Source organism: Myotis davidii, unplaced genomic scaffold (genome assembly GCF_000327345.1).
Source record: "Myotis davidii unplaced genomic scaffold, ASM32734v1 scaffold59, whole genome shotgun sequence".
NCBI lineage: Eukaryota > Metazoa > Chordata > Mammalia > Chiroptera > Vespertilionidae > Myotis > Myotis davidii.
The window spans coordinates 8433209-8460923 of NW_006293001.1; the positions used below are offsets into that span (position 1 = coordinate 8433209).

The window sequence follows — 27715 nt, forward strand, 5'->3', positions numbered from 1 at the left end:
CAGTTTTCCCAACACCATTTATTGAAGAGACTGTCTTGGCTCCATTGTATGCTCTTGCCTCCTTTGTCAAACATTACTTGAGCATAATGGCTTGGGTTGATTTCTGGGGCCATTGTTCTGTTGATCCATATGCCTTTTGTGTGTCAGTATCAGGCTGTTTTGAGTACAGTGGCTTTGTAGTATAAGTTGATATCTGGTATTGTGATCCCTCCAACTTTGTTCTTCTTTCTCAAGATTGCCATTGCTATTTGGGGCCTTTTTTGGTTCCATATACATTTTTTGAGTATTTGTTCTAGACCTGTGAAATATGTTGTTGGTAATTTAATAGGGATTGCATTGAACCCATAAAATGCTTTGGGTAGTATGGACATTTTAATGATGTTGATTCTACCAATCCATGAACACAGTATATTCTTTCAGTTGTTTATATCTTCCTCTATCTCTTTTTTCAATGTTCTGTAGTTTTCTGATTACAGGTCTTTTACCTCCTTGGTTAAGTTTATCCCTAATATCTTAATTCTTCTGTTGCAATGGTAAATGGGATTTTTTTTTTTTTTAGTTTTTCTTTCTAAGAGCTCATTATTGATGTGTAAAAATACTATCAATTTCTGGATGTTAATTTTGTATCCTGCTGCATTTCCAAATTCACTTATTAATTCTAGTAGGTTTTTGGTGTAGCCTTTAAGGTTTTCTATGTACAATATCATGTTATCTGCGAATCATTTACACCATGGAATCCTATGCAGCTGTAAAGAAGGAGGATCTCTTACCATTTGAGGCAGCATGGAGAGACCTGGAAAGTATGCTAAGTGAAATAAACTAGTCAAAGAAAGATAAGTATCACATGAGCTCACTCATATGTGAAATCTAATGAACAAAATAAATTGCTAAACAATATAGATCCAGAGATATAGAAGCATGGAACAAACTGATGAATCTCAGAGGGATGGTGGGGGTTGAGGGGTGGGTGAGGAGATATTAACCGGGGAACTTATATGCATATATGCATAGTCCATGGACACAGACAATAGTGTGGTGAAGGCCTGGGAGGAGCAGGTGCGGGGTAAAAGGGGTCACTGGCAAAAAAAAGAAAAGGACATCTATAATACTTGCAACAATGAAGATAAATTTAAAAAAATAAAGGGGAAAAATATATAACACACATAGTAATGTACCCTTTTCGTAGCTGAATAGAATGAACATACAACAGTAAGGAATTTCAAATGCTTTCCTTTTGCTTATAAAATCAAAGATCATATTACCAATTCAATTTAAATAAAAGCTTGTACCATGTTTATGTCTTTATAGTTGCAAGCCGGATAGGCTGGAGGAAGGCAGCTTAGCTGGAGATGGATGTGTTACTGCCTTCATTTCAAGTTCTCTCTTGGCCTGCCTTCAACATTTGCATTTGTCATTACTACTCTCTCATGCAGCAAGTCCTTCTGTTCGATGGTTTTATTCCTGACAGCTTACTAACTCCAGGAATCAATGCCAGAGAGGAAGAAAGGAGCCTGGGAAAGCTGAGTGGGATAGGCATAGAAAAAACAGGATTCTTGGACCAGCCACACACAGCCAACAATGAGATGTATTACTGAGCACTTGAGTTTTTGAGTCTCAGTTACCTGATCCTCAAAATGAGAAAGTTAGACTAAGTTATTTTGAGGAGACAGTTCTCCTAAACGTGGGTCTCTCGTGTTTCTGCACATCTTGTGAGCAGAAGCACTAACTCCCTTTGTTCAGACTATTTTTTCAAGGAAGTTTGTATAGTAAATAGCCGTGGAGGACACAGATGGTGTCTCCATCCCAAGAAAAGGGCAGGTGTGTTTACTGCCCATTACGAGTCAGGCTCCTTACGCCTGAGACTCCTCTCCCTTCATTGATGGGTATCATCTGGCCCTCGGTGCATCACAGACCAGGATTTCCCAGGTCAGGAGTGAGACCTCCCTTGCTTTCCTGATGTCCCCTGGAAGAGGCCATTTTCCAAAGTGATGCAATCTTTTTGTTGTTGTTAATCCTCGCCCAAGGATATTATTTCCATTGATTTTTAAAGAGTGGATGGGAGGAAGAGAGGTGGGGAGAGAGAGAGAAATACCGATGTTAGGCACATTGATCCTGACTGGGGCCGGGGATGGGACCTGCAACCCAGGTACATGTGCCCTTCACAGGGAATCAAACCCATGTCTCTTCAGTGTGCGGCCAAAGCTCTAACCATTTAGCACCACTGGCCAGGGCAAAGTGACGCAATCTTTCAATGCCATTGGACCTCGACATAATTCAACTTAGGGAAAGTGGGGGTTGGGCTAGGGAATCAGTGAGGTAAACGCTATATTCTTGCTACTGCCATTGCTCTAGCAAAACCTCTTGTCTCTGACTCAGGTCTGTTGTGTATTCTGCCAGCATCCATGAAATTGTATCAGGCTAACTTGATAACTTGCAATAGAGCAAACATCAGACTCCTTACAGTTCTCACCAGTGGTTGGTGTCCAGATTTGGATGCATACTAAACTCATGTGGATCTTTGATTAAATACACGGATTCCTGGGTCCCATCACCGGCTAGTCTAATTTAGAGTAAGAGTGTGTGTTTTAAAAAATACTCCTCAGTCAATTTTGGTGACAAAGCCCATTTTGTGAGATCCTCAGCAGTACTAAGACCCCTTCCAGCACTAATGTCTGTTATTCCGTGACTATACATTTTGTCAGTCTCAGCTAGAACAATAAAGTCTAACATTTCCTGGACCAGCTCCCCACAGAATGGTCCACACATAGCCTTACATGACAGAAATTTCTCTGCCCTTCTGATACCTGAAGATTGCTCCAACCCTAAACAACAACATCTAACACATTGAAAGGCAATATGAAGTAACTCTGTGTAGTAGCTCTCATTCCAAGATAAACTAACAAGAACCAAAATTTAACTAATTCAAATAATTTTCTTTTGTCCACTTTTCCTAAAAGTTGGACTTTAAAGGAAACTGTCCTGTTATCCCCAAAAAGAGAGTGGCTATCGAGACTGAATGATGCAAAAACTAAGAAATCTGTCCCTGGGTAATTTATTTTTGATTGACTTTTATTTGGTGTAACTAAAGGCATAGTAAAAGAATAAAACAAAATATAATTATGTATGGAATGTTTTTCTCTCTGATTTTGTAAATCTACCAATAAATTTACTCATTCAAAAAAAGCTAAAGATAAATTAAGATGACTAAAGGAAAGATGAATAAATTCATGGCAAACCAGTAACTGAAAGAGAGAGATAAAATTATAAAAATGCATGTGTTTCCTCATTGCAGAGTTCCTGCCTCTGTGGTAGCAACGTCAAGTTGCACAGTGCTCATTTGTTTATCATATGTAAAGAAGTATCCTGCTAGCAACTCCAGTGCGTGGAGAAGGGCAATGGCCCTCACTCATCCTTGCATCCCTAACACAATACCTCGCACATAATAGATGTGCAATAAATGTTTAATGGATGAAACCTACTATGTTGATAGTTAAATGCTAGACACTGGGCTTTTCTCAGTTTCCTTCCTTCCATCTCCTTGTATAGGTTAGGTGAAATATAAGTTCCTATTTAAATTTTATGCCCTTCTATCTATATTTTGTTTTGCTGGTTTCTGCATGCCACATCATGGGATCTTCTGCCTCAATAGTGACTTTAAGAAATGGTAACTATGGCCCTAGCCGGTTTGGCTCAGTGGATAGAGCATCAGCCTGCGGACTGAGGTTTGATTCTGGCCAGGGCATGTGCCTGGGTTGAGGGCTCGATCCCCAGTAGGGGGCGCACAGGAGGCAGCTGATCAATGATTCTCTCTCATCATTGATGTTTCTATCTCTCTATCCCTCTCCCTCCCTCTCTAAAATCAATTAAAAAATATTTTAAAAAAGAAATGGTAAATATGACAAGAAGTAGAGGTTCTTCAAATGAATACATACTGATAGTCACTTTTATGGGTCCTGTCTCTGTCATACCTTTTAAACAAATGCCTAAGCCCTACGTTAGCTATGATGCAGTGGTGGGTTTCTAATAATTGACACTCAGGGGAACAGGATTTCACACACCCCAAATATGTCTTTTTGGTATGAGGATTATTTGATGCTGACTATTTTTAAGCAACAAACATCTCAGGAACAGCTTTCTACCTCCCCCTTAACTGCCTAAAAGAATTTAGATAGAGGCCTATTTCAGGAATGGAGCTATACAATCAGAGATAACTACAAAGAATGTGAGCTAGGTGTGGTAGACAGCAGGGAATTTAGCAAGGCCTGCTTAGTCAAATTCTCCATGTTCCTTTGTCTCTTCAAACAAACATTTGCACCGCAAACATTTGCTTTTCCTGTCTTCCTGTGAAATTTTTCCTGCCCTTTGAAGTCCCAGACCCTTAACACCTTCCCCTTAGCTCTGGATGATATATAAGCCTCAATTACCTATCTGTCTTTGAACCTCATCTTATCGTGAAGCTCCCATATGCCAATTCAATCCTTAGACAAAGCCCAAAGAACCAAGAGGAGTAGAAAGAAATTTTTCCTCCCCAACAAGTTTAATTGATTTCATATATACAGGCGTGAGCAAAAGTAGATTCACAGTTGTGAGGATGCAAAACATAGAGTTTATTCTTGTAGTATTGCTATTTATTATTGTATTATTTATTATTATTAACCTACTTTCGCCTACCCCTGCATTCTTTTTTTTAAAAAAAAATGTGTTTTTATTGATATTAGAGAGAGAGAGAAAGGGAGAGGGAGAGAGAGATAGAAACATCAATGAGAGAGAAACATTAATAGGCTGCTTCCTACATGGCACCTACTGGGGATGGAGCCCACAACCCAGGCAAGTGCTCTGACCAGGAATCAAACCAGCAATCTCTTGTTGCATTGGATGACACTCAATCCACTGAGCTACACCGGCGAGGCCATACCCCTATATTCTACCTTGTCTTTTCTAGTTTTCCTGAACTCTTTCCTAGATATCAGAGATTGAAACCTCTAGCCTGTAGGATCCCCTAATTCTAAGCTGAATTTTATCAGCGTTACCACTAAAACCAGATCCCATTTCTGGTTGCCAAAAGTGCGGCTTGGAGAGGGAGGAGAAATGGGCCGTAGTCTCAGCTGTGACCCAGCTAACTAGTTTCAAAACAGACTTTCTCTTCAAGGTTTTCAGAGTCAAAACTCTAAGAAACCACAAGGTGGAGATAACTTCTTCTTTATGTAATTAAACCTTTTGCAACAAAAGATATAACATTTCCCAATTTCACAGAAGATAAGGTTAGAGCTTCCACATCAAAATGAGAAAAAGGAAGAATTTCACAGTGCTTGGGCAGAATTTAGTGAACTATAAAAATACTTTAAAATTCACTTGGGATTAGAACAACCCAAATATTTAAAATACTTTAAAATTTACCGGGATTAGAAATTCCATAATTTAAAATTTATTAACCCGTAGTCTACTGTTTTCCTCTTTAAAATGTTTGATTTTTTTTAAATCTAAAAGGCTCTAAGATAATTATCGTACAAGCAAGCAGTATTAATAGAAGCATAAGATCTTTTTCCTTTTGGAGTTTTAGCAAAACCACATTGGCTTCCCTGTTATTTTCTTCCACGTTCTTCTTTATGTCTCCCTTAACTAGAGAGAGAGTATAAAGTGGCACTTTTTAAAATCATACTGGTTAACATTTAATTGAGTTAAATTGTTCCATTCTAATTTGCAATGCTAATGAGCAGACTATTACATGGAGCATTGTTATGTCTCTAAAACTAATCTCTGTATTTGATTTGTTTCCCTTTAGTTAAATGGCTCCCTTTGGAGTCTTCCCTGCAGTAGAAGCACTCCATGGGAATGTGACTCCAGGGAATCTAATTGTTCTCTGCAACGATGCTGGGCCATCTACCAGTTTCAACAACAACAACAGCAAAATCCCATTTCCTTTTTCTTCTTCCCAAGTCTTGCTTTTATTGTCAAATGTTTACTAGGGGAAAAAACATAAAAATGTAAAAATTGACTATGATTGGTGCTGCTGTTTGAAATCTCAACGTTGTATTTGGATCTTTCTCCCTGGAAGCTCTAGTAAACTCCCTACCTCATGCTTCTCGTAGTTATTCGTGGCAGCACCTGAACAGAAATGAAATACCTGTTTCTAGAACCAGAAGGGGGCTTGAGTCCTTACCAGCAAAATGCAGTAAGCAATCATGCCTGCTAAATGTTTTCTCTCACTGTGATTCATCCTGCTGTTCCAGAGAAAGAGCGTTCATCTATGAAACATACTTACAACAACTCTATTCGGTAGTGGAATCTCTACTTATTCATGATTAATACACTAAAAGCAAAAAGAAACTTAAGAGTCCTTCTTAGTCATAAGGTCATAAATAATATCATACTTTCTTCCAATTCTGTCACCATGAGCCAATGTACAATTATTTCCAAAATGAATTTTTAAAGATAATTTGAAATGACATCATGCATAATAATTGTGCTTGTAATTAAAATATCCTCTGACTTATTTGCTTTGATAAATAGTGGTTTAGGCTTTATTTTATTGTAGCAATTCCATTTTTTTATACTAGTTTTAAAACCTTCTGATGTCCTACTAGGTGCAGACACTGAGCAAGGTGCCCAAGTTGATACAAACACAAATAATATATAGTCACTAACTTTAAGAAACTTAAAGTTTAGCAAGGGGATAAGACAACATGACCTCAAATAAAGTTTAATAAGAAGGGTTCCATGAAAAGAGTCATGTGAAGAGTAATGGGAGATCAAAAGTGAGAGTGTTGGGGCTGAAGAATGAAGTGCAATGATTAAAGTGCAATGATTTCGGGAGGAGGATGGTCACTTTATGTGAAAATTAGTGCCCACAACAGCTCTGGATACATGCATCCCAATGAAGAAAGTTTTATATTGCTACTAGAGGCTCGGTGCACAAAATTTGTATACAGGTAGGGTCCCTAGGCCTGGCAGGTGATCAGGGCCAATCAAGTTCCCCACTTCCCAGCCTTCCCGCCTCCTCCTTCCCTCACTGCCTCAGCACCCCGCCACTGCTGCTGGTCTCCCACCATGTTCCTCACCACCCCCTGGTGATCAGCGCACATCATAGCAAGCGATCAAACTCCTGGTCTCTGGGTCGAACTCCCATGGGGACAATTTGCATATTAGCCTTTTATTATATAGGATATGGGTTGGGCCCTCTCCTATCTCTTTCATCTTTGTGTTGTTTGGAATTGTGTTAAAATTAATAGTATTGATTAGTTACCACAGATGGTAACTAGACTTATTGTGGGGGTCATTTTGTAAGGTATGTTGTATGTCAATTAAAAAAATTTGTGATAACTTGTATAAGGTTAGCCTTATCAAATATGTTTGTTGATCAAACACTTTTGCCAAGGTTATTACAATTTAAGAAAAGAGACTTAAAATTTTAGAAGGAAAAAGTTTTCAGATATTCTTAAAAACTTTAAAAGGATGCCTACATAATCAAGTAATCTGCTAAGTACATGTAATTTGCCTGTGTTTACCAGAATGGTACATTTAAGAACTATTAACCATTAATAGTCCAGTTTTAGTTACCACGCATTCTTAAAAGTAATTAATTAACATATGTTTCTTTAAAAACATTGCATAAAATTTAGAGTTTCTGTCAGGTCTTAATATGATCTCCCCTTTAGTCCAACAGTGAAATATTACTAGATATAGGCCTTGAAAGCTCATATTCTAGGCCTGCATACAATAGTCCCCAGGAGAGGCTTCTTCTATTCCCCCATGAGTGATTGGTGCCTGACCTTTCTGTCTTCTTCATAAGTAGATTTACGATCAACACCAGTTAATGCAGGTTCCTGTACCAGGTAAGAAAGCTGAGTCTTGGAGCGTTGCCGGATGGAAGCTCTGTAAATAAAAAGATGAAACCGTTTGTAGATTGTGGGCAGGTTGGAACAGAAGTCAACTGGTATCCAAGTTTACAAGACATGTGTCAAATAAACAGAAATGTTTTCCAGGTCACCTGGTAACCAGATAAGGGATCTTTCTGATTAGACTAGACAGAGTTATTCTTAGGGCAGAATTAATCAGTGGGGTTGCTCTGGGCTCTAAGCTAGACCTTGACCCAAAAGTGAGAAAAAGAAGGGGGGCAAAGTTGTCCTACTAGTTTACCAGAAAAAGGTGTAAGACTCAAATCCATTCTGAACCCACATGGCTCTGCTAATTGCTATCATAGCAATAGGCCATTGCTTTTACTTCCCTTCTGGCTGTATTTTTATCTACCCATCCCTGCCTCTCCCCCATCACCTTATGCTTTGTATACTTCAAAGTTTTGCCACCTCTATACAAATGAGCTAGTCTGAAAGGAAATAGAACCCCTAGTGACATATTCTCCAGGCTATATCTCACCCTTAGCGATGCATTTAAATTTTATTGAAATATAATTTAACTTGATGGGTTCATTCATTCATTCAACAGAAGTTTATTGGGCACCTACAGCATGCAATATTCCAGGTGCTGTGGGGGATACAAAGACTGGTCAATGACAGACGTGTCCCTCAAGGAATTTAAATCATATAGAGGAGCAACACACGTACACCCAATCCTGATGTAAGGAAAAATGTGCTAAGTGCTATAAGGCAGGCTTGAATAAAGAGTATGAAAATGTAAAGGAAACAGACATGTATGGTAGATGTCACCATAGAAGAGGTGACTAAGGTAGGGTTTGGGTTTTTGTAGACTAGAAGGAAAAGCATTTCTAATTGAGAGAACAGTGTAAATGGAAGCATGAAGAGAGGAGAGAACAGGAACACTCATTAGATATACTTAATACAGGACAGATATAGGAAGTGATTGGTTCAGGTTGTTTTGTTTCATTTTCCTGCGATTTCTGGGAAAAAGATTCTACTCTCCTCTAGATTAAGCTTGAGAATATGTAGCATTGGGAGCTGATGGCAATTATGTTGAAACTCTTAAGGAAAGAAGTTTCCCCTAAAATAAAGCCAATAGTGAAAACAAAGTAGAGCTGAGGAGAGAGGCTTGGACAAATCATTGACACCCCAGCCTCGCCTGAAGCCAAAGCATCTTCCTGGGACTATTCCTTATGTCAACTGCTCCTCTCCCTTTAAAGGTTAAACCAGGTCGAGTTAGGTTTTCATTCATTTGCGAACAGTGTCTTCAGTGACAAAGGCAATGCTGAAGACTTGGGGGGAGGGCAGTTTCCTGATGGAAGCATTTAACTGGAAGTCATATGGTGTAAGACAGCAACGTGAGAGATGAAGAGACCTATGTCAACTGCTTAGTGCGATCCAGATGGAACCATTCACAAGCCTCTATCCTTTGTGTCCAGGTGCAATTGGACTAAAACTAATATCAGGGTGGTGCCTGCCTATTACACATGCTCCTTTAGCCTTCTTGAGAAGGCAGTAACACATCGACTTAATCTAATTTGTTACCACGCTCTGTTAATGGTACCGCCATCCTCTTAGTCACCCAGTTTCAACAAGGTGCATTTATCTCAATTCCTCCCTGTTCCTTGCTGTTACATATTCAAACTCTTGCCAAACCTCATTATGAACAGGCATGAAGTCACTCCTTATCTCCTACTGCCTGCTACCACACTGGCTTCTTCTGGGGCACCCCTTTTCCCTCCCAATCTGACCTGAAGCTACAGCAACAGAGTCATTTGAGTTTGGTAACTAAGGTGGAACTGTCTTGTCCAGATGGTGTAAAGAATAGACATGTGTCACCTGGAGAGAGCAGACAGAGTGCATGACAGGGCCGAGACTTAAGTGCATGGGGCTGAAATAAAACTCAGAGCATTAGAAGCCATAGTAGGAGTATATGAAGAGAAGAAGGTGTCAAAATATACTTGACTACCTTCCAGTCTGAGCATGGGAAGACCTATATCCTTGTCCCCTCGGATTTCTACTACTTTAATATTACATTTCATAAGTCTCTCTCTCTCTCTCTCTCTCTCTCTCTCTCTCTCTCTCTCTCTCTCCTCTTCCCTTCCTATCCCTCACACCATTCCACCTGTCTAGGATAGGCTGTCCCAATGAGACAGCTGGGCAGGCACCCTATCTGCCAGGCAGTTCCCCTCTGATCTACCATAAACACCAGAGTTATAATTGTACCTAAGCCCTTCCAGGAACCTACAACATCTGCCACTCCCTTTCTCGGAAGCTGCTTTACTACTTCTCAACGCAAACAAAAGCAGCTAGATTGGGAAATAAATTAGCTGAATAAATAATACTTGCTCTCAACATTATTATTTAGAAAATTAATTTCTTCATCCATTAAATTGTTCTTGAACCTAAAATCTATGACTAAAGAGAGACTTAGCCTTCAGAAAGACCTTAGGCAAGGAAGTAAGATACAAATTAACATTCCACTTAGTCATCTTTTAGCAAAAAAAAATTAAATTAAAAATCTGTCAGCCTACACAATGAGATATTTTTAACCATCTTCTCATTTAAAGTTGTAAATCTTTCTCTGCAGGAAGTTAATAGCTTCTTTCTGTGTATAGATTGTATTTCTGGATTTCTCATCCTAGTCACCAAAATCTAGACTTTGTGAGAACAAATGGTCAAATAGGAAATGTTTGTATTAAAATGGTTATCTGGTCCTGATAACAGATTGTAAGTAAACTACTTAGAACAGGTGGAATTTGGTTCAGCACGCCATCAATTTATTCTTTTCTAAATTCAATAAAACTAGCATTTCCTGAAATTTTTCTGAATGACCTGTTCTCCAAAGGAAAAATAAAAAACTCTAAGCATAAACTTAGTGAACTACCCTTTGAATATTGAAAATAAATAAATTTATGTTTGTACTACTTGAAGTTGTTACCTGAATTTTTTGTTTTAAGCTCTTTAGCCATTTTTCAATAAATGATTAGCTAGTTATCTTGAACGAACAAGTCCTGAATTAAGTGATCTAGAAATGTAAAAAATATTAGAGAAATATGCTGTCAGTTCATTGCCTACTGTAGTATCCTAACTTGAGAAAAAGAATCTTTTTAATATTAAAGGAATTATTTTATTAAAACACTTAAACCAGGATGAAAGCCTAAATTTACAGTCTTACTAACAGCGTACAACAACAAAAATATGTTTTGAGAGTGAATACTGATATATTTATCCATAGAAAAATAAAAACCTAAAATATAAACTAAATAAATACATAGCCAATGTTTGGGGAAATTATCTTTAAACATTAGGAAATGCATTTCTTATTTCATCTAACTAAAACATGATTTGACTTCAGAAGGTTACTCTGGAAGAAATATTTGAATTCAATTGCAACTCAGAAGGTTAAAGAGTAGAGCTAAAGAAATGAATCTGACCTCCATGTAAGGTGATAATTCATACCACAGTTAGCTTTGGTGGGAAAGACTCAATACAGATATTTTCTAAAACAACCATGTTTCTAAGTTCAATAAACAACATTTTAACTATAGAGCATCTCTATCATAACCCTAACCCTAATAAAATGAGAAGCTAAAGTTAAACAAAAACTCCTCATTAATTAGAAACAGGACTGTCAATATAGCAACCAAGAATTCATTTGCATGTTCCTATTACACAAGACTTGGGCCTGTGCTTAGGGCTTTCCTGGTAGTACCCAAAATATTACCTAAGAGTCCTAAGAAATATTTGAAAACCTTAAAATCTGCCCCATGGCTCAAACTTACCTTAAACTAGCCCGGTAGCTCCCTCTGCTAAAGGTCTGTTTGCTCTCAAGTAAAGCACCTTCAGTGTCATCTTTTCCTATTTCAACACAGCATGAGGGATTCCTTAGTGTATGCAATAAACAGAACCATATCAAAATAAAATTACTTACTATGCTTGCCTCGCACATAATTACCATGCCTGATGCTAAAACAGACATTAACTATTAACTTTATTGCAATAAGTAAAATAGCCCTTGTCCAGCACATTCTAACAAAAAATTTCAAAATAATCAGCAAGATTGAATCTTTCAAACTACACATGTATAATAACCTATATGTTATAACCACAGAAACAGATATCTTATAGCATGAATCATAAAAACCTTAAGGGAAGCCCACTAGAAGTAGGAAAAAAATGATAGACTCACCAAATTTTAAAAAAAATCATTTCAGAATAAATCACCATGTTATATGTATAAAGTTACATAATTATATAATTGTATAGTCTGTAACTATAAAATTATACCCAGTGGAGTTCAAAAATTGATATGTGACATGGTAGAGAAAGTGTGGAGTGGTTGATTAATGTAGGTTGAGATAAACCACCAAAACTGAAAATTCAGACTGAAAAAGAGAAGGTGTGCTAGGGCCTGAAGTATCTATTTACATTAGTGAAAATAAGCACAAAACATTTTAGTCATTGATTCATTCACTCAACCAACAAGAATAGAGCTCCTACTGTGTGCAAGACACTATAGAGAGTCTCTCTTATTTGCAAAGTGTGTGTGTGTGTGTGGGGGGGGTGGAGTGGGGTAAGAGGAAGGGATGAAGTTGAATGTTCTTCAACAGAACACCTGGGCTCTATGACTTGATCAGATAACTGAACCTCCTGAGTGCCTGTCCTTTCCTGCATCATTTACATAACGCCTCCAAGGGCTTTTGGGAGAACAAATAAGACAGTGTATATTAAAGTGCATAGAAAAACATAAAGCATTAATACATTAACTATTTAATACAATATATAAGCACAATGCACAAGGCACTTACCCTTTATGCCCTCCTCATTAAGGGCTTGATCTCCTTGACTTTGCAAAGTCACCAGAGTGAAGTAAACTCCTTTTCTTTCCAACAGTTCTTCATGTGTACCTCTTTCCACTGCTGCACCATGTTCAAAACCAATAATGACGTCTGCAGCTCTAACCGTGGATAGGCGATGAGCGACTGAAATGATGGTATGCCCATGCTGAATCTGTAACAATGCATAGTGCACCATTAACTGAGACTGGAAGACAGAGCTGGCATTGACCTTTGGTTCATCTCGGAATTCACAAGTGAGTCAGAGCCTCAGTCCCTGGGAGAATGCTTAAATAGGCTGTGCAGACATTAGAAATAGCCAGCACACTTTCTCACATTGTTGGTCCAGTTGTTGCTATTAATCAACAGCTAAAAACAAAAAAGGAAAATTTAAAACTCACAGATTTTGCCCTAGTCGGTTTGGCTCAGTGGATAGAGTGCTGGCCTGCAGACCAAAGGTTCCCGGGTTTGATTCTGGTCAAGGGCACATACCTTGGTTGCAGGATCCTCCCTGGCCCGGACCCTGGTCAGGACAAGTGCAGGAGGCAACCAATCGATGTGTTTCTCTCACATCGACATTTCTCTGTCTTTCCCTCTCTCTTCCACTATATCTAAGAAATCAATGGCAGAATATCCTCGGGTGAGGATTAAAAAAGAACTAAAATAAAACTCACAGATTTTAAGTTAGACCTAACAAGATTTTAACTTTTACATGTGCAACTTCTGGAAGCAAATCATAACTGTCTTCTGTTCAATTGTGAGGAACATTGCAGTCAGCCAATATTTTCTAAACAGTCAGACAGGATACACCAACAATAGCATCGTAGCATCTCTCTCTCTCTCTCTCTCTCTCTCTCTCTCTCTCTCTCCCTGCCCCTCCACCCCCCCACCAATAAGCAGCCTTTCCTACAACAGCACAAACATTTCCACATGTAAAATGAACTCAGACTTTCCACAAACCTTACTCAGTGCCTCTTGCACCATGGATTCGCTCTCATTGTCCAGTGCCGAGGTGGCCATGTCCAAAAGCAGGATCTTGGGATTTCGAACCAGGGCTCTAGCAATGGCTACTCTTTGTTTCTGGCCGCCACTCATCTGGCCTCCTCCTTCTCCAACAAGAGTGTCAAATTGCTAGCAAGAAAGTGAGCCCAGTAATGAATAGGAAGAATTTGAAGACTCCTGACTAATCCTTCATGAGGTCCTTTCTAGCTTCCTCCTCAAACATGAATTTTCAGTCTAACTTTTACTGAAATACTCTTTCCTGAAACAGGTCTCATCAATATTTGTGTTTAAGATTTTAAAAAATTGATTTAATCTCTCATTCCCAGGTTCACTGGCTGTGTAAATGTTTCTGCTTAGCTCAACTTCAAATAAAATGCTTCCACCAAACTAAAAGTTGATTGAGATCCTGCAAATCCATTTTAGAGGATTAGAGCACTTATCAGATCTCATTTCTTTTCTCTAGCTAGACAACACAGAAAAACACAATACTAAAACTGTCTTTATATTGTGAAATACCAAGCCACCTTTATAACCATCACCATCGACAGCAGACAGTTGGCAAGTATATTGCATGTCTAGCATTATATTGGAACCTCACAACAGGTCAGACGCTCATCTTGCATATTATTAGCCAATGTGAGTTGAGCACCTACCATGTATAAAGAAAGCACAGAGCTGAGCTTTACACATATCTCATTTAGTCCTCACAGATGTCCCATGAGGTAGGTGCTACTATTCCCCTCAATTGCTAGATAAGGAAATGCTGGGGTGCAAGGGGGTAAGGTAACTTCTCCAAGTTTATAAAGCTTGCAAGTGGAGAAGCTGGGGCCTGTATGGAGGAAGTGTGATGCCGGAGTTTTATGCTCTTTAATCACTAGGCTATATTACTAGTATACTCATAGCTGTAATCCTATTTATACAGGAAATTTAGAAGGTGGACTAGAAATTGTTCTAGAGTACAGACTCTGGAGCCAGACCACCTGAGTGTGAACCTTGTCTCTCCTGCCTTGAGCAAGTTATTTGACCTCTCAGAGGGCTAAATGAATTAATAGATTAAAGTGCTTAGAACAATGCCTGGTTTGTAGGAGGCACTATATATGTTTTAACGAATAACAACACTTCTTTGACTTAGCTAACCATTAGCCTCAAGCAAAATTCATATAATAATATTGAATTGGTTTTGTTGTCATTGTTGCTGAAAATGAATATAAAGGAGAAATTTTGGAATGTGTTAGATACAGTGCTGAGGACACATATTAGCCACCTAAGTATAAAAAATTAACGACAATGCGAGACATCAAAAGAGCATCGTGCAAATTATTGCCACATAACAAATTTATCATCTGCTTTGACAAATGCTTAATAGATAGAATAAGGAAATTGTATCAATGTCAAAAGGGGCATTTAAAAGAACATTCCCCAGCTTGGTAGACTTTCAGTAGATTAACAACATGGTTTCAAACAAAGGGGAAAACTCATGGTACTTTTCCAGCATGACACAAAAACATGACATTAAAAATTTAATGATTTAGGATTCAAATGCAAAGAAATACACCTCATAGAACTTTTTTCCCTTTTACAATTCATGAGTTTCCCTCTGAATGAGAGGCTAGGGGTACCTGTGGCAGATCCATGATGAAGTTATAGGCATTGGCTTCCTTGGCAGCTCGGACTATATCTTCCATCGTGGCCCCCTCTCTGCCATAGCGAATATTCTCTGCAATGGTGGTGGAGAACAGAACAGGCTCTTGCTCCACAATTCCAATCTGAGCTCTAAGCCACTGAATGTTAAGAGAGCGAATGTCATGGCCATCCAAAGTCACCTAGAGAACATGAGCACATCACATCTCTCAGAATCCTTCGGGGGCTGAATCATAACACTATGTTGTACTTAACCCATGGGGAGAAAAAATAGAGACCAACAAGATGGAAATGGAAACAATTCCTCTTACAATATGGTTGTTTCTATAAGAATGACAATATACTAGTATAATTGAAATCAAACATAGCTATAGGACAATTCATTGTAGAAACATAAATGTTGTAAAAGTCCCTTTATTTAACATGATTGGGAAAGGATTTTACTTCCTCAGTAAGTAGTACAATCACATGTGTCTCTCTCCCTTCCACTATCTCAAAAAAAAAAAAAAATCAATGGAAAAATATCTTCAGGTGGGGATTTACAACAACAACAACAAAAATACAGTCAGTTATTCACCATACTTTGACTATTTTTACTATGCTTTTTAAAAATATATTTTTATTGATTTCTGAGAGGAAAGGAGAGGGAGAGAGAGAAACATCAACAATGAGAGAATCATTGGTTAACTAACTCCTGCACGCCCCTCTCTGGGGACCAAGCCCCCAACCTCAGCATATGCCCTGACTGGGACTTGAACTGTGACTTCCTGGTTCATAGGTCAATGCTCAACCACTGAGCCACTGTGGCCAGGCACTATGTTTTGACTTATGACCTAAAATGGACTTCAAAAGATGCATTAAAAATAAGCAATGATTCCTATCTTGTATATATTCTTTATAGTACAGCTTACTTTCTCGACAGATTTACCAAAATAGTACTTTGCTATTCAACAGCAATTGAAACTGTGAGTGGAATGAGAAAATTAAAATTACTATTAGCAAAATATAAAAATGTTACATAAAGAAACCATGATTTTAATATATTTAGAGTATAGTTATGCTGGTATGAGGCCAAGAGTATCCAATCAGAGAAAGATGTCTTGTGACATAGGAAAATTCTGGTTTGTTTGCCATGTTAGTGTAACAGTACATGCACTATAGAGAATTCATTGCATTTAAGTATTTAATATGTACTCAAACGATTCTATCTTGGTAAGAATGATTTAGAGAGTGAAAAGCCTTTGGCACTTAACAGACCTGGGTTCAAAACGGGGGCAACTCTCAATCTCTCTGACTCTTCTTCCTCATCTGTAAAATGATATTTACCTTTGATGATCACTGTGAAAATAAGTAATCATTTTTATAAAGTATTTTAATTATAATATGTGATAAATGGAAATTATTAATATTTATTTTCTTACTTTCAGTTTATGTTTATAATCAAATAAACACAAGAAAAAAATTAAGTAGTTTGTGAAATTATATATATATATATATTTTTAAAACCTAACTTCTCAAAGCTGTAATAAATAATTGTTCTCTGTTAATTCTGGCCATGGAAGCTTTCCTATACTTAGCATTTGAAGAGCTTCAGGAGAACAATAATAATTTTGCTATTATACAAAGAAATAGATGAAAACTTCAGTTCGCTGAGGAGGCAGCCACTTGGAATGTATCTGCACAGCCAGTTCCGTCACCCAGAGAATGGACTGGCTGTTCAGTGAACATGGTCATGCAGGGAACTAGTGCAGCCACAGCAGTCAAAATCATTAAGTCAACCCCACATGTGTCAGGATGGTCGCAGTGTATGCTAAGCCTTTGGGGTTGATTAAGTTACCACCATTTGCACTTTCCCATCCCCTGGAGTGAGAAGTTTCTGGAAGACACACACCATGCCTGCACTGGGGTCGTAGAATCGCTGGATGAGCTGCAGGGCTGTGCTCTTCCCAGCTCCGCTGGATCCTACCACAGCCGTCATTTCCCCTGGTTTGATGACCATGCTGAGGTTATTTAAAATCTGCAGAGGAGAGAAAAGAACGGTGTCAGCAGTTAGGCTGCAAGTTAGGAAGCTTTGTGAGGACATTGTGCTTGTTTAATTGTACCCTGCATCCATGAATAAGCAGCAAGTTAGTAAACAGTGCCTAGGATGAAGCTTTAGCATTCAGCACATTACTGATTATCTAGCTGAAAGCCGTGGCCAACAAATAAAATGATGTGTGGTAACACTTGAAGTTAAAGTAAATCAACCCCGGCCACTTTTAGATGTTGCGGAATCTCATTTAAAACATCCTGACATACTAGGATACCTCAAGAAGACGGTCCCAATTAGTTAAGGGAAGAAAGCCATTAAGTTAGAAAAATAATACGAATTTACTAACCACATGTTAATAAGCCAGTTTTCAAAGTTTAAGTTGTCACACACTTGTATTGTGTGTGAACATATTATTTGAATGAATAACTGTATCTAACAGATGTTTGTGGTATATTTGCTAGATACAAAACTCTGTTCAAAGTAGAGATTGAATGCTGGCAAGCCTAGAAAGGGAAGAAAAAAAAGCTAACTCATAACCATGTGTTGGATATTTTCACTAATTCAGTGGTGATATTTGTACTTATTATGTAGAGGTGGTTTGGGGTGCTCTATGTGTCAAAATCTCACAAGTCTTTCATTCCACACTATAGGGTCAGGCTTACAAACTTTTACTTACTGGACTGTAATCTTCCCCTAGGGCAGGCAGGCATTGAGTATGCTCTCTCTCTCTTTTTTTTTAATATCACTATAGTCTCAGTACATCATGGTACCCAGCAAGGCTAAATACACCCTTGTGATATGAATGAAGAATATTTACAGGTCTAAGTAAGAAGATTTTATTAAAACAAACTCTTGGTATTGGAAATAGCAGATAAAACAAATGAAATAACTGTGTTTCAATTCAACTGGTATTTGTTGAACAGCTATTCTGAGCTGGTTCTGAACAAATATTATAAAGGAAGTATTGAGCCATCCCTTCAAAGATCATTATTGAATGAACACCACCTTGTGGTTTATATTTCACAAGTACTTTTATATTTGTTATGACAGTTAATGTTTACATATATATGTAATATATAACATTAATAAAATACTTCATAAACATAATCTTAATATATGTACTTATACTTTATATATACATATAATGAAAGTGTATATGCATGTATGTGTTTATCTGCATTATAGGTATGCATTATCAAATTAAGTTTCATGGAATTTAGTTCTGTGGGGATAACAGAAATATTATTAAGAAAGGGTGGCTAGAGGTACTCTGTTAAAAATAAGGAATAAGTCTCATTTCAAAGCCAATTCATTCAGCGGGAGCAGATCCTAATTTTCCTGTAGAGTAAATTGCCTTTAAATATACTTGTTCAGTAGATACAGGAAAACTAAATTTTCTTCACCATGGGTGACTTATGAGCATATCACAAGATTACCTTTGCACCAAGGACTGATATATTGGCCCTGGTGAAATTACAGATAGCAAGTAAAAAACTGCAAAGAGAGCTGCTTTCCTTTGCTATTTCATATCCTTCCTACTCTGAGTGTTCTACCTTCTGTACTCTCTAAGGAGGTGGTTTGACATAGTTGTACTTCTTAATTGGTCTGATTGCCTTGCATTTTATTGAACTCATGGTTATAATGACAGGGCCTGACACACTCATTTCAACAGACTCATAAAGGTGACTTAACCGGAAAGTGCGGCCAGACTGTGTTCCTACCAAAGGGATTTGCACAGTACTGTCATTATGAAGGAATGTGGTTTGGTGCCTGAGAAATAACACGACACCCAAGGACACTTCCAGAGAAACATGCTTCTGTTCCATGTCTCTGGAAACTGAATCATGCTTCAGAAAAACAAGCAATTCATGGCTCTGGAAATGAATCATCAAGAATAAAATGCTGGCCCTAACCAGTTTGGCTCAGTAGATAGAGCATTGGCCTACAGACTCAAGGGTCCCAGGTTCGATTCCGGTCAAGGGCATGTACCTTAGCTGCCCTTGCTGAATTGCAGGAGGCAGCTGATCGATGTTTCTCGCTCATCAATGTTTCTAACTCTCTATCCCTCTCCCTTCCTCTCTGTAAAAAATCAATAAAATATATTAAAAAACAAAAGAATAAAATGCTGTTGTTCCTGAAGGAAAGATTGTTACTTACCTTCACTTCTGGTCTGGAAGGATAGTGGAAGGTCACATTGTGGAATTGAATTTCACCGTTAATTCGATCCAACTTGTAACCATCTTCTGACATGCAGTCAATAACAGGTTTCTGGAAGAGAATGTAAAGGGATATAGCAACATGTATTAGATGCATTTACTGTCCATCTCGGTTTGAATTTACTCATAAAAGAAAATAACAACCAGGTAAAACATTGCAGCGATTTGTTAAAGACACGTTTCTTCCACATTAAATAATTATTTTTAATAATAATTAGCATTTATGGAGATATTATATTATGATATATTAATGGCATTATGCAATGTTACTATATAATATATTAGCATATAATATATTATATGTATTATGTTATATATTAATATATATATACATTTTATCTGATATTATAATTGTTAACATCCTATATAATAAAAGGCTATGTGATCATGATGTCCTCACGCTGTGACGCCCTCACGCCGTAACAACCCATCACCAGCAGGCTGCGTGCGCAGCAGGTGCACGCAGTGAGCGAGGCTGCGTGCGTGCTGAGGTGCATGTGAGTGGGTGGGGACTTGATGCTGCATGCACAGTGCGTAGGTGGGTCCCGTGGCTCCACATAGTGAAGCCGGGGGTCCCACGAGCGCCAGTGGGGGCTTGACGCTGTGAGACACCCCCAGTCCAAGTGCACGAATTTTGTGCACCGGGCCTCTAGTATCCTATCTAATAATAGACAAAGATTGAAATTGACTGTACCTTCGCTACGCCTCCCATTGGTTAATCAGCAAGATATGCAAATTAACCAGCATGAAGCGGCGGAGCAAAGACTGAAGGCAGCTCCGGCCAGAGCAGTGAGGGTTGTGAAGGCGGCTCCGGCCAGAGTGGCACCAGTTTTCCTCCAGCACCTGGGACCCAGGCCTATTGCACGAATCTTTTCATGCAACAGACCTCTAGTAATATAATAATATATAATATAAGTAACTAATATATAATTAATTTTAATTTATATAACATATTATACCAATTAATAAAAATTATATATATCACATTAGTTAATTTAATTATTATTTATTGGCACTATGACATTATTATTTAACAACATACTAATATAATATATAGTACTGATCTATATATTAAGATTACTATGTATAATTATATTATTAAGATACCATGGAAGACAATGTACTAGGTGTTTTAGTGTGCTTTTTTTAATTTATGTAAATGTCATTATAACCTAACAAGACATTTTTTTCACTTGAGGAAATTGAGACATCTCAGAGGTTAAGTATCTTGCCTAAGGCCACACAACTAGTCAACCACTCTGGGGTCTAAGATTTGAGTAACTAAATGTCCTCAGGGGGTGTCTTCAAACACTACCAACTTTCAGTTGATCTGCTGAATTTCACCTCTGCTGTTGTTAGTAGTGAGCCTAATCTAGAACTTAACCATTCCAGTTCATCAGACAAGGGTCAGCTCCTGCTACCAGGACATCCCCAGGTCAGCTTCTTACTCTTCCACACTAGTGAGAGAAATTCATTAGCATATCTCTATTTGGGGCTATAGTGTAACCTACTTTCTTCTCAGATCTCCAATAAAGATAATAAAATAATTTTTAAATGCCTTAATTTTTTGACACAGTTTAAGGGGCTTTTTAGACTCATCATCTTACTTGAGCAAATAACAACCCAGGAATGAGAATTTGGATCATTCAACGGGCCTATGTGGTTTTCAATAATCTCTTTATATCCCAATACACAAAGCCCCAAAGTACAAAACAGATACAGTGATGAGAAATTTTCTCGGGAAGGTGAGATGCCTCCTAAGTAGCCATGGTTTAGGGAACCCACAAAGCACTTTGGATTTACAGGGCTTCTGACGCTTAGCCCAGGGCATTATTTTCAGAGGGAAAGAACATGTTGCCATTTTCCCCTTCTGTTCTTGGATTTTGACTTTCTACCTTGACCTCCAATGATTTAATAGATTAACCAGAAAAATTCTAGCCACACTATCGGGGTCCTTTTCTAGCTGGCACAGACTTTCTGTCACATTTAAAAGGTAATCCAATCGTATGAACTGGGCTTTAAAGTCTTACATGATCTGGCCCCTTCCCATCCCTCAGCCTCCGTCCCTTGCTCACTCAGTTTCATCACACTGTTAGCTTCTTGCACTCACCAAGCTGTTTTCCAAACTGAAGGCCTTTCTTCCATGAATACCTTCCCTGCTCTTACCTCCAATTCACCACCCCCAGTCTCCCTTTGTAGGGCCAACTCTCTTTCCTCTGGTTCTCAGCTCATATACTACCTCTTCAGAGATAATGCCATCATCATCACTCAATTTAAACACTCCTTCCCACCCCCAATTGCTATCACATTGATCTATTTAAATTCCTTCAGTGTACTATTTAATATTATCTTCTCTTTAAATGTGCTTATGTCTTTTTAAAAAATATTTTTTTATTGATTTCAGAGAGGAAGGGAGAGGTAGAAAGATAGAAACATCAGTTATGAGAGAGAATCATTGATCAGATGCCTACTGCACACCCTACACTGGGGATCAAGCCTGCAACCCAGACATGTGCCCTGACTGGGAATTAAACAATATTCTCCTGGTTCATAGGTCAATGCTCAACCACCTGAGCTATGCCAGCCCCATAAATGTGCTTACTTCTTTATTGCCTATTTCCCAGTTATGATATGAAAGCAGGGGCCTTATTGGTTCTGTTTCACTCTTGCACTCCCAATTCAGAAGAGGGTCAGGCTCATGACAGCACTTATTGAATATTGCTGAATTGAGGGCATTCTGATAGTTCCGGATAGTTTTCCACACTGAGGGTAAATTCCTTAGGAGTTCATTCCTCTTCCCACCCCCAACCTATGAATAGCCTTTACTTTTGGCCTTTACATACCTGGTCTATTGTCTCAAAAATGCTGGTGGCTGCTGCACGTCCAGTTGCAAAGGCTTCCAAACAAGAAGATGCATTGCCAAGATTTAAAGCTCCCACTATGACACTGAGGAAAATCTGAAGTGAGAAGAGATAAACATGGTGTTCATGTGTTTTTGGGCTATCCATGTGAATGCAGAGATTTCAATCAACACAAAGTGGGTTAGAATAGTGATATGATAATTTGGTTCATTATATAAATAGCCTTATAATGGTTTTTCTGGTTAAGGGGTCCCTGAAATAATAAAGACAATATAATTAGCTTGATTGCCCTAGAACTTGGTACACACAATATAGATCTGCTACTACTACTGCTGCTATATTACTATTACTAGTATACTAGCTATTAGAATAACTACTACTACTACTACTGGTACTATACTACTACTAACAAGAATAATAATAATAATAGTAATAATAGTCTATACTAATAAAAGGGTAATATGCTAATTAGACCAGACATCTTCTGGACGTCCTTCTGGACAAAGCCACAGTGGCGGGGGCTGAGGCAGAGGCAGTTAGGGGAGACCAGACTGTCAGGGGAGGGCAGTTAAGGGACCAGGCCGGCAGGCAGAGGCGGTTAGGAGTGATCAGGCAGGCAGGCAGAGGTGGTTAGGGGTGATTGGGCAGGCAGGGAACAGTTAGGGGCATCAGGCAGGCAGGTGAGCAGTTAGGAGCCAGTGGTCCCGGATTGTGAGAGGGATTACAGACAGATGTTTGAGAGCAGTCAGACATCACTTGAGGGGTCCTGGATCAGAGTCGATGCAGGCCAGGCTGAGAGATTCCTCATGCATGAATTTCGTGCACCAGGCCTCTAGTAATATTAATAATGTCATGTTTCTATGTGCTTTATCTTGTATTACTTCATTTAATCCTTAACAGAGGTGTATGGAGGTTACCTAACTTCACATATGTCACTATATATTAAGTGGTAGAACAGTATCTTCTAACCCCATTCATGACTGACATTCTGTCTATCTCCCAGGTTCATCTGCTGGAGGTTGCATGCAGGTGGAGTGGCCAGGTTCTTGTGCAAAGCTGGGGAAGCTGTCATTGATTCACCAACTCAACCACCTCATTAGGTTAGGTAAAGGTGACATGATCATGACCCAATAGCACTCTGTTTTTATAAGTTTATAAAGGAAGAGAAAATGCCTCACACTGGCCTCCAGGAGGAGCACAACACTCCTTCTCTCTACTCTTCCAATCAAAGATTGATTACCCATCACTTAACTCAAATGGAGGATATCTCAATGGTCGCCATCTAAAAGGGATTACAGTTATTTGTTGAGCTAAATATTGACTTTTGCATGAATGTAGTCTTTTTCAGGTAAACATTTTCAGATGATCCTGGTCTGTGGTGATTTCCATGAGCTGGATTCTGACCACGAGGCTTCTCAAAGGCTCCCAGCCATCTCCCTCCCTCTTTAGTCACCTCTCCATTCCACACATCAGGATTATGTGGGCCAGCCCCCTCTTGACTTCTCTCTGAATTCCCCACTCTATGTAGGGGGCAAACATTATCTCTCCATCTGTTCTTCTTATTCCTTTTCCTTAATTATGGCAGATAGGTCCTCCCTTGGGCAGATTACTTAATCTTTCAAGCCCCAATTTCTTTATCTATAGCACAGAAATAATGAGAGTATATCCCTCATGCGATTGTTATGAGCATTAAATGAGATAATGCACGAAAAGTGATTAATCCAGTTCAGCCATATAAATAATAGTACTGATGATGAAGAAAAAAGCATGATTTCACAGTTAGGAAGTGGAAAGGTGAACAAACAGAACAGTAATTGTGGTGTAGTTTGGGTTAAGATCACTATATTCCAAAGACTTCCTATCTGAGCAAAGGAACCCTTCCATGTGTACTAGCTCAGGGGTCAATAAACATTGTCTCCAAACAGCCAGATGGTAATAGTTTAGGCTCCTCAGGCCACATGCGCTCAGCAATTACTCAACTCTGCTATCTAATACAAAAATAGCCATAGACAATATTAAACAAATGACTGTGGCTGTGTTCCAATAGAATTTCATTTACAAAACAGGCAGCAGGCTGACATTAGCTTGCAGGCCATAGTTTGCTAACCCCTGATCTAGATTCTAGACTGACTCACTAGGATACTAAACTGAGGTTTGGGCTTAAATCCTCACTCAGCTAAGCTTTGCAAACATTACCTCAAATAAAGGTCTCTCTCAGGGTTCTTAGGAGAACAGTGAGTGAGACAGGACAGGGGCATTCAACTAATACCTCACAATAGCTGGCACACATCCCAATAGACCCTCATTGCTCACTCCAAATGTCACTCTTTAGCGGCGTTTAGCCCTATGGACTAATGTGGGGAAAGGGCGGGCTGGAAAGACCACTGGGAAACAATCTACCTGTGCGCGTGCTGTGCTGGAGAAAGGGGGATCTGTGACCACGTGGAAGACAGATCCAGAGTCAGCAACACTGTGGTTAACGGGTCAGGCCCCCAAAACCTGAGTTCAAATCCGACTTCATACCACTGGGCACATATTTCCCAACCTCATGGCTCTATTTCATTTTTAAGTGGTAGTATAATAACATCAATTGCTGAATAAAATTATATTACCTATGATAATTTTATTAAATACCTCACTCAGTGCTTCACACCATGTATATAATTAATAATGTTATTCTCTATGACTGCTATTATTTTTTATTGTTGAGTCCTGAAACTTAAGAGGGGCATGAAAGAGCAGTCCTCTTCACCATTCAGTTCCTTAACATCTTTTTCTCCTAATAGATCACAGAGTATGATTTTTGTCTGGGTACAAGTGATACTAATTACAATCATTTATGTGAACTCCTTATCATTTATGCCCAATTACTATACAGCCAATAATGATTTTGTGCATCACAAAATGCATTAGATTAACCTAATTGTTAATTAGTTTAGTGGATTAAAAAAAACTCAGCTCATGCATACTCAGTCTAAATAGTTTGCTGCTCAAGCCTGAGTAAAAGAGAAGAGAGGACAGAGAGAGAAGGGGTGGGGGGAGAAGAGAAAGAGGGAGAGAGAGAGAGAGAGAAAGAGAGAGAGAGAGAGAGAGCGAGAGAGAGAGAACAATCAAAGCTTATTCTGTTAAAGGATGTCTCCCATTTTCCCAAAGAAAACTTTCTTAAGGTGTAAGAGGAGGCTTGCAGGAAGAGGTTAGAAGTAAAAGGCAGGTTTATAATTGATGATTAATATAGGAAATATAGTCAATAATATTTTCATGACTATATGTGGTACCAGGTGGGCAATGGAAATATCGGGGGAGCACTTTGTAAAGTTTATGACTGTCTGATCATTATGCTTGAAACTAATACAAAATAATAATGAATTTATAATATAATTTAAAAATAAAATTGTTTAAAAACTTTACAAAATAAAAAAGTAATTGATGACTAAAATGTTAGAGAGATGTAGTATGCATGTCTGCATATAGTAGGTACTCAAGAAATATTAATTGGGGGAATGAATTATCTACAGAAGGTGCACAGTAATCCACAAACTAGAAACTCAAAGGTGAGAACTCTTAAATTAATTAAACAAGGAGGTCATTAGACTGAGGTGGCTTTATGTAGCATTAGTAGCTTACATAAGCAAACCAAAACCTAAGCCTGAAATTGCATCAAAACCTATGAGCAACCAATCACAAAGAGCCAACTAGGTTTTTTCAGATAAGACAACTGCTTAAGCTATAACCAATCAAGTAATGTCTTTGCTTTGCTTCCACCTCTTCTCTATAAAAGTCTTTGCCCTCACTTCTATCAGTGAAGCCCTTCTAACAACTTCTATGTTGGCACCACTTAATTAGTATTATTTTTGCTCAAATGAACTCCTAAAAGTTTTAATATGCCTCAGTTTTTCTTTTAACAGAATCATAAAATTTGATTTTTGTAAAGAGAGCTCCAAGGGTTTTTTTAAACTTACTCTTTCCAATTGGAATCATACATTATTTAATTTTCAATGTACCAAGTTATTTTTTTCTGTTCTCTCCTTGCAGGCATAGAATGAAAGCAAAGATGTCTTTTCTCAATGCTTGTACTTCTGCAGAATGAGCAGATATAAGCAGGTGACCAATAAAATACCTGTTCCGCTGAGGATTTTATTGGCTTGGCATTTTAGTAACTCATTATGTTTTCACAAATATGTTCATTAGCACATATATTGTGCTACTATTAAGCTCAGTTATATGAGCTGTTAATTTTTAGCTGAGAAATCACTGACTTCCAATTTTCATGCCATATTATCTTTTGGACTCAGTCAGAAAAATCATTGTTTTGCAGCTATAAAACCTTTATTTAATTGAAGATCATTAAATCGGTAGTCTCATCAATTCAAATGCTCAGCATCCCTTTACCATAAAATTCATTCGTGTTGCTCGTTTCTGCAGATGGACTTCACCGAATCATTGACACTGCCCTCCCTCAGGCAGTAAAAGAATAAACAAAATGCCTTAACTGTGGGCTTTTCTGAGAAGCCAACAGGAAATGTTACATGTGGGTCATCAAGAGCCAAGTACCTGGACAAGGGCTCCTGCCGTATATTCTCCGTCATCCAGGACGAGTTTGGAGCCATACCAGAAGGCCAGTGCATAACACAGGAAGATGAGACACCACATGAATCCAGTAAAAAATCCCATCACTATCCCTTTTCTAATCCCCCAACGCTGGGCAAACACAAGATTTTTCTCATACCTGTGAAGAGAAAACATTTGGGTCTCTTTCAGCACCAGCAGTAATGGCTCAGGTTAGAATATTTAATACAGACCACAGTGCAGCGGCTTTCCTCAATGATGATAAAGGCATCCAAACACAGAACAGCTTTAGGGAAAGGAAACAATAAGTTCTGTGTAGTTACTTAATGTTTGTTTCAACCTGGCAATGAAATGAGTTGAAAGAATGATGCCTAACAAAGCCTCATAGTTGATTACTTCAGGGATGCGTACAGTGGGGTAAGCTTTGTAAGAATTGTTCAGCACACATGTCTGGACATGACGGATCCAGTACTGTTGGCACTTATATTGTTTTTTTAAGTCTTGTGACATGAATCCAGTACTGTTTGTGCTTATATTGTTTTTATTAAGTCATGCGACATGCTTTCTATCAGAAAAAGATGCAACTGTTTTCTTCCAGGTTTGAATATAGTGTTCGCACCAATTCATCTGCATGTACTCGCTCACCTATCTGCCCTGTAACCAAGAATGCTATGTTGTAACATGA

The 27715-nt window shown here is 38.5% G+C and overlaps 1 protein-coding gene across 5 annotated transcripts in view; it reads right to left on the minus strand.

Annotated features, from left to right (window-relative positions):
• The window catches only part of ABCB11 (ATP binding cassette subfamily B member 11), an 86675-nt gene that overhangs the window by 26433 nt on the left and 32527 nt on the right, over positions 1-27715 (minus strand). For all 5 annotated transcript variants that reach the window (XM_006766531.2, XM_006766530.1, XM_015565756.1 and 2 more), the window contains 9 exons: positions 27016-27190; positions 22447-22560; positions 19545-19655; positions 17247-17372; positions 15334-15537; positions 13673-13843; positions 12686-12887; positions 11660-11735; positions 7770-7872 (listed from right to left, as the gene is read on the minus strand). In XM_006766531.2, coding sequence (XP_006766594.1) covers positions 7770-7872; positions 11660-11735; positions 12686-12887; positions 13673-13843; positions 15334-15537; positions 17247-17372; positions 19545-19655; positions 22447-22560; positions 27016-27190 — 1282 coding nt within the window. The remainder of the gene's footprint in view (positions 1-7769; positions 7873-11659; positions 11736-12685; positions 12888-13672; positions 13844-15333; positions 15538-17246; positions 17373-19544; positions 19656-22446; positions 22561-27015; positions 27191-27715) is intronic.